This window comes from Sinocyclocheilus rhinocerous, unplaced genomic scaffold (assembly GCF_001515625.1).
Source record: "Sinocyclocheilus rhinocerous isolate Xijiao unplaced genomic scaffold, SAMN03320098_v1.1 scaffold2596, whole genome shotgun sequence".
Taxonomy (NCBI): domain Eukaryota; kingdom Metazoa; phylum Chordata; class Actinopteri; order Cypriniformes; family Cyprinidae; genus Sinocyclocheilus; species Sinocyclocheilus rhinocerous.
In genome coordinates, this window is record NW_015623452.1 from 251764 (window position 1) to 260024 (window position 8261).

General features: G+C 39.3%; 1 protein-coding gene across 1 annotated transcript; it reads right to left on the reverse strand.

Annotated features, from left to right (window-relative positions):
• Positions 1-42: 42 nt before the first annotated feature.
• Positions 43-6295, reverse strand: LOC107742147 (protein FAM171B-like). Its single transcript, XM_016555080.1, has 8 exons — positions 5953-6295; positions 4078-4311; positions 3563-3655; positions 3200-3355; positions 2591-2761; positions 1999-2112; positions 1725-1848; positions 43-1555 (listed from the first exon to the last, which is right to left on the reverse strand). The coding sequence occupies exons 1-8, from the start codon at positions 6125-6127 to the stop codon at positions 331-333; spliced, it is 2292 nt and encodes a 763-aa protein (XP_016410566.1). The 5' UTR covers positions 6128-6295; the 3' UTR covers positions 43-330.
• Between the last annotated feature and the right edge of the window lie 1966 nt (positions 6296-8261).

Here is an 8261-nt window from a genome sequence, read left to right on the forward strand (position 1 = left end):
AAATACTTACACACACATATATATATATATATATATATATATATATATATACTGTATATATACTTTTACAATGTACTTTTGAAGGTAAACAAATATGTTATTTCAAAGTAGTTTGTAAAAACATTGTACAGTGTGGTTGGGAAATTGTGTACAAATGAACTGCTGACAAGATGCTGGATACAGCATAGCCACAGGAATCGACTTTAAGCTACGGCAGGTAAGACAGGCATTTTTGTTTTCTTCATTCTTCCTGATGTTTATGTTATAAGGCAATTTGATCAAAACCATTTTCAGACACAAAAAAGCTACGGCTACACGCAGGTTATTCAGTTAGTGTTTCGTTTGGGGTCTCTCCTCCCTCATGTGTCGAGATGTCTTCTTGTCAGGCTTCTTGTCCCGAACCTTCCGCAGTCTCCGTGGTGGAGGGGTAGATTTGGACTCGCTAGAGGTGTCCCCTGCATCCCTGTCCTCTGGGATGTTGGGAATGGCTGCACTACTGCCTTCCAAGGTGTTCCTCAGGGACATGTCCTCGGGACTCCCAATTTCACTGCTGCTCAAGTCCTGCTCTTGATTTCCACTTATTTTAGCCATGCTAGAGCTTGAAGGTTCCTCGCTTTTCCGCAGAGGCTGCTGCAGCTCGTTCATATCCACTCCAGAGTCCAAGCTTGTGTCATTGCTGCTGCCTGGACGATGTCTTCCCTGAAGCTCAATCACAGAGTGACGAACCTGGGCTGCTGGTTTACCATCAAGAGACACAAACCAGGCCCGGGGTGGGTGAATGGACGGCTTACCCTTGGAGAGATCCAGCAAGGTTTGCTCTGATATTCCCTGGAGTTCCCCACGGAAAGGCCCCATTCTGGCTGCTTCGTTCAAAGTTCCTGGGACAGATACGGATTCCAGGAGATGACTGTAGCGGCCCCATAACCCTGGGTTTGCAGCAGCGGCTTGCACTCCTTCCAGAGCCTGCTGCTCATCGCTGTCCTGCTGGGGAACTTTAGGTAATGTCTGAGTGAAACTGTCTTTTAAGTTACGCTCCGTCTGAGCTCCATGCTCCATGCCATTCCGTGGGAAAGTGGCAGATCTACTTCCAGATGGTTCAGCTTGGGAAGTGAACAACTCTGGGGCTGGTACAATTGCCACGGACTGGTTATAGATGTGGAACAGCTTGTCTCTGAAAACTACATTCTCCGCTCCATTCTGGCGTGAGCCATTCTGTTCAGATTTTTCCCGTAGCTTTGCAACTTCGTCACTATTAACATAGATATTAGACACTGGGGCTCTGAAGCTTTCTAATCCCACAGCTCCAATATTCTCATACAGATTGCCCGCTGGCCGGCCAACATTTTCCACATAAATGTTGTAGTTGGCTTGGTGACGTGGAGAGTCTGATGCATCATGGCCGATGCCTCTTGCAGCCAGAGAGAAAGACCGGTCCCCATTATGAAAGAAAAGTTCTTGAGCCTCATCAGAGCTGGTGGAAGTGGTCTGGTCTTTCTTCAGTACAGTGAGCCTGGTGGAATTCCATCGCTTTCTTCCAGCCTCATAGTTTAAATCTCTGTAAAACAAGATGGGAAAGGACATTTTTTGCTAAATATTTTTATAATTGCCATTCACATGAAAATAAGGTTAAGATTAAATATTCAAGTCACACAATTCAGTGTTGCTCATTGGTGTTTTATAAGAAAGTCATACAATGATGTTTGCATAGCTGAATAAGCTCTTACCTGCAGTGAAATACAATCACAGATAAAAATCCAATGGCTATCACAAGAGTTCCTCCCAAGATACCCACAAGAAGGTATGTGTGGTAGGAAATGAAATCCATTGAGCTTGCGAGCCCCATATAACCTAGATTTACACAAAAATAAATCTGGTTAGAGGGCTGCACATGATCATAAGAAGATATGGATTTCAGTGTTAAAGTAAGTGAAATGCTTTTGGATTGATAAATAGTTTGATGGGCTGATGAGTGAGATCTTAAATACGACTGATTCCTACCTGACGATGGTGGTGGTGCGGCAATCCAGTTACCAAGTTGAGGTGCTACGTAATTCCAGACTAAACCGTTTGTCTCCATCTGAACAGTGCCTAAACCTTTATTTACCCAGGTACCTGTGATAAAATATATCTTTAAGTGCTTCTATTGGACACAATCCCAAAGATCTCCTAAACTTGACATACATGGAATTGTGTAAAAGCATGAAGCTTCTACTAAAGTTTTTTTTACAATCGCTAGGACTCTCAATAATTAGGTCACTTTTTCAAAACTCTTCACACAGTTCTCCTAACCAGCTTTAAGCTAGGCACAGCAGTTAATTTCACATTCAGTATACACTTAAACTTTATTGATGTCTCAGATCAAGTAATTTTCCATAACACTAAGGTTGTCACTTGTCACCCAACAAACACACTTCCATTCATTTCTATGCCACTAGCCCCCATTAGGGTCCATAAAGTGTTAAGTGTTGCTTAAGGACTGTAATGATGATAGTTCATAGTCCCCACTTCAAGAAAACAGTGTAAGATCTGACAAGCTTCTTCTGAATGGGTAAGTTTGCAGTCTTTAAATGCTGAAATGTTTTTCAATCACCTATGGTCATGTCGAAGGTCCACGCAGGCAGCGAGTCAGACGGTCGCATGTGGGTGTTGTAGGGTAGGGGTATTTTGAGCTGAATGGGTCCTTTGACGTCAACCTTTATTCCGTTAGACACTAACTGGGCACTGATCATAGCCAAGGGGTTTAACTTGACATTCCTATAACCTGTAATTGGGGATACAATGATAACTGAGATTAATTTTATAATCTGCAGAAAATACATTAGAAAACTATGTAAAGGTGTGTGGTCTATAGAGGATTGATATTATGTGTACAATGTGCCATCATGTTAGCTCTTGTTTAAATCTGGTTATCCTAGCGGCCTGATATTGCCTAATCAATAACAAGTAATAAATAACATTAACTAATCAATGCAGTATCGAGTCTAAACAGTAATGGAGTTTGTAGCTTTCATTGACTAAAACTGCCCTACAATATATTCCCCTCACTTACAGATCATTAACATTCAGAAACACACAGGGTCAGCATTCACTCAATGATAAGATGTGATAAGGAATGACAGGAAAACTGTTTAGATTTGCCTGCACCACCATGTAGTCAGATGCAAAAGATAATTTATCCTTTTTTTCAAATTCATCTTACCTCCTTTACCGCTCAGGTTTAGAGTAAAGGAATTTGAGTCTTTTTCTGTAGGCAGGGTTGGAACTGTCAGATAGGCTGACAACATGGAGATGGTAGTGTTCTCCGACAGTTTGAGGAGACTTTTGGGAAACTGTACACTCGGTTGAAATGACAGATCTGTAATGTGAAAATATATCGATAATACAACAGTAGAAATTTTGTGTGTCAGTATTACATTCAGAGTAGGGCTCCATGCAGCAGATGTATATATGTACTGCATTAAATTATAGATTATAACATTTTAAAAACTGCTCTCAATTTAAAAATAGCAGTATGAATAATTGGATAAAATAATAGGTAATAGGGATGTTTTATCTGACATACCAGATGCTTTTTGAGTTATCAGCACAGTATCATCAAAGAGCCAGATGTTCCCTTGTGTTTGAGGGCGCAGGGACATTGTAATAACAGAAAAAACTAGGAAATAGCATAAAAACAAACACTCAAACCTCATTTCAGCAGCCAAGTTTCTCACATTAAAGTGACATTAGTTGTTTTTGTCCATATATTTGAAAGTCATTTCTTTAGAGCTCTAGTTGGATGTTATATAACAAGCCAGGGCCAGGGTGAGGTCACATGGTTCACAGCTTTCTTGCTGCCTAGTCATCTTTTTCTCACTATTTATTTGTTCGTCTCACTGAGGTGTTTACTGAGCATAACTTGCTAAAATATGCAGATATTAAGAGGAAACTTAAAAATACAATAAAAAATACATATAATTATTACACGCCTATAAAAATCATCATAACAAAAATCAGCCTGATGTCATCAAATCATATAAAATACACAATATCCTAATAAATAAAATAACAAATAATAAACGAAGGTTATGAACTTACTGGGCATCTTGGTGGTTTTCCAAGGCAGCTGGGTGAGTACATAACCCTCCATGCTGGCCACCAGAGTGAGGGTCAGGCCAAGGTGGTATGGGACAGTGACCGTGACCTCTCCATTCTCCAGAGTCTGGCTGGAGTGAATCTGGGATCCATTCAAAAACACACCCACCAGAGCTCCTTTCAGGAACCTCTGGCTAGACGCATCTTTAACCCAAATCTTCAGGGTCAGGAGCGACTCTGGAGACAGAGAAAATGTCAGGTTTTTGTGGAAATGAATAAAAAATGTGCATAAAAATGAGCATAGGATATTCTGGTTGCTTGAATGCTAAATTTTGCCTCGAGCCCTTGAGTCAAAGATAAGAGAATTTTGTTTTTTTTAAATGAATCAAATTAAATGGAGTTTAAGGTTAACCACCACATGCACCAATGTTTATAAGTTCATTGAAGTAACTGAACTGTCATTGTTCAACGCATTAAAAACCAATACAGACAACACTGAAAAAAATTGGTTGGTGACAGTAAAATCTTTGCCTTGAAATAGTAATGACCATTGGACCCACGGCTCAGGCAGAGCGACTTAAAAATAGATCAAAGTGCCAAATGTCGGATGAGCACATCAGTGAAAAGCTGAGGCTTGAGAAACCTTGAAAATCCAATTTGAAATGTCTCAATACTAAAAAAAAAAGAAGTCAATCCCTCATTCTTTGCACATGCAGATCCTCAAAACAACAATATAACCAGGATGACACAATGGCAGGCACTAGAAGTTAGTCAAATAAAGCAACGCAGCTTCAACATTTTTTTTTTAATAACAAATTTTTTTGGGGGAAATGCTTTGGTCTTAACTTCAGACCCTGATATTTAAAGGGGGCATATGATGTTGCTAAAAAGAACATTATTTTGTGTAATGAAATGTGTTTATGCAGTTTAAGGTAAAAAAAACCACATTATTTTCCACATACTGTACATTATTGTTTCTCCTCTATGCCCCGCCTTTCTGAAACTTAAAAGAATACTATTACATTTAACTAGATTACTATAATACAACCATGACCTGGTACTTAAAATGTGTAACAGGAAATTCGCTACTAGGCTATAGCACACAGTAACATTGATGTTATGAAATTAGGTGTTGCTCTTTGTGCTGTTCTAGACCCATCTGTGAATGGCAATGGCAGGTGCATTCAAGCTGGGGTCCAGGAATCCCCAGGGGTCAGCAGAAAATTTAGAGGAAAAAAAAGTATAAAAATAATCTGAATTATTAACATTTATTTTGAATTAATGATCGAAAATTTATTTAGATCTATGTGCAATGTAAACGGCAACTGTTTATTTTTTAAACATGTTTTCACAATATCACATACAATTTTTTTCAAATGCATATATATATATATATATAGTGGCCTCACATTTTAGTAATTTTGGGGTCCTTGACATCAAAAAGTTGAAAACCCCTGACATTAAAGGCCTAATGGATTTGATTATACCATCTCAAACAGAAAGGTCTCGGATGATCCTAGCTCTAAATTAATCCCACCTTAAATGCATAATGACCCTGTACATTCAAGATAAACATCGTAATGTTGCTCAACCATATCAGCTATTCACCTTTAAATAATGTAGACATGGCTGTCCTAAATAAAGCCTGAAATAGGTGGCTTCACTGCAAATGGCCCTGTAGAAACGCTCCGCAGGCTCACAAATAATAGACACATAATGAACGCTATAGGCCAATGTTATGAGACAGCAAGCACAGCGGTCAACAGCGCACCCCTGTCCTTTGTTGTCATGTACCCCATCATGAAAACATCCCTATTATTCGCAAGCACGCCGCATGCGGAGCTGATGCTGAGGATGTAGATAATGCTGAGCCATTACCTGATGGAGGCACCGTCGCATCCCCCTGTCCCTTGAGCGGGGCCGTGTGTGTGTGGCTTGCATTGTCCTCCTCCGACAGCGAGGCGAGCACCCCACCCTCCGCTCCCCTGACGTACCCATCCTCGCAGAAAATCAGCAGCGCGGCGAGGAGCAGACACCCCGAAAGATCTGGCATGGCGTCTCAGACATAACTGCACTCAGTGACACGGAGAAGGAGAATGTTGTTGTCTTTCTGTCTTTAGGTGGCTGTGTATGTCACGGTCACATCATGCTTCTCGGGTGGACCGATGGATATCTGAGGGAGCTGCTGGAGTCAGACGGGTGCGCGTGTTGCGTCATAGCTCACGCGATGCCATCTGCTGGCTAAGTGTTTTTTCTCTTTGTTAAAGCGCACGCAATTACGCAATGCTATTTTCAGCCCTAGGTAAACATTTTACCAGAATATTTTAATTGGTTTATATAACATATTTTAAAATATGAGCAAAATATGTCTCGAAAAAATAGTTATCGTTAAAAATCGTTAATACATACACACAACTCATGTTTTTTTCGCACAAACACACAGACACACACACACACACACCTTGGTGTGTACAATGCATAGACTTCCATTAATTTTCTGTCAGGTTAATGATGTTTTCTGTCACCTAACCCAACTCCTACCCTTAAACTTACCCATCACAGAAACGTGTGCAGAACATTAGATTTACATAAAAACACACTTTGGCTGAATTATAAGCCTTTTTAACTAGTGAGGTAAAATGACAGGTAAAATGTCCTCACTAGTGGGTTGTCAAAGTGAGGACATTTGTGACACTGGACCACAAAACCAGTCATAATGGTACATTTTTTTAAATTGAATTAATTTATCATCATCTGAAAGCTGAATAAATAAGCTTAGTTTCTATTGATGTATGGTTTGCTAGGATAGGACAATATTTGGCTGAGATACAACTACTTGAAAATCTGGAATCTGAGGATGCAAAAAATAAATAAATAGAGAAAATCGCCTTTAAAGTTGTCCAAATGAAGTCCTTAGCAATGCATATTACCAATGGCGGTTCATCGGAGGAGGCAGGGGAGGCACAGCTTCCCCAACATTTTGAGGTGAAAATGAGAGGAGGACGATTTAATGTTAATAAAATTCACAGTTCATTTCAGTTCATGTCTCAGAATGTGTATTTTTTGTATGTAATTTCACAGCTGTAATACCATACCTTGTTAATGAAGTGGGAAAGCGCCGCTTTTCTATCGCGAATGTGCCGAATCTGCTGATGTAATTACAACCGGTAATGATAGAGAAGGGGAGGCGGAGGCCGGGGGAGAGTTGTGCTCTCGTGCCTCCGTTGGTAAAAAAAAATTAGCCAATCACCATCAGTGTTCACTTTCAGCGCTGAGGAGTGTTGAGAAAAGAAACCTCGTAAGGGAGACTAGACTAGAACTAATCAAAAATTAAGTTTTGATAGATTTACGCTAGGAAATTTACAAAATATCTTCATGGAACATTATCTTTATGAAATATCCTAATGATTTTTGGCATAGAAGAAAAATCGATAATTTTGACCCATGTATTGTTGGCTATTGCTACAAATATACCCGTGCTACTTAAAGACTGGTTTTGTGCTAAAGACAGTCCAGGGTCACATTTGGTCCTCACAAGTGAAGTCAAAACAAGTACTGCACACACCTACCTCTAAAGCCACCAAACTAAAGAAATCCCACAAATGGAAGTTAATGGATTACATAATGACAAAAATGAATCACATTTGTCTTGAAACAAATATATAAAAGCCATTTTAACTTTCATGAACAGAATCATCGTTCATTAGCTTTAAGAAGACATCTGAAAGACACAGCAGGTTTTTTTGAGATATTGAAATACCTCCATTTTATTGTAATAATTGTATTATGATGTACAACATACAAACAGACTGTGTGGAAAAAGTCTTCTGTAAAGAGAGTCTTGAAAGAAAAGTGATCACATTTTCTCACTCACCCATTCTCCAAAAACAAGAAGTGTATTAATAACATAAAACCAGGAAATTAAGGATCTTATTTATTTTTTTAAAATCATAAAGATATTGAAAACAAACATCTCCTTTTTAAGCAGTCCGATAAATGAGTGGATGAACGTTCCTCAACTGCACCATGTAAGAGTAAGAATCTTCCAAGATCCTCTCTTTCCCCAAACCAGCTTCTAAGCATAGTTAAAGCACTCATGGTGGTCATCAGTTAACTATTTTTTTTTTTTTACTGAAAGCTTTAGTGCTCACCAACCTGATGCAAAAAAAAAAAAAAAAAAAAAAAAA

Excerpts from the sequence above, each read along its gene's own strand:
- LOC107742147 (XM_016555080.1), bottom strand. The coding sequence starts at position 6,127 with ATGCCAGATCTTTCGGGGTGTCTGCTCCTCGCCGCGCTGCTGATTTTC. Across the intron at positions 3,656-4,077 it reads GAAAACCACCAAGATGCCCA|TTTTTTCTGTTATTACAATG; the intron begins GTAAGTTCATAA and ends GCTATTTCCTAG. Across the intron at positions 2,113-2,590 it reads GACCTTCGACATGACCATAG|GTACCTGGGTAAATAAAGGT; the intron begins GTGATTGAAAAA and ends ATTTTATCACAG.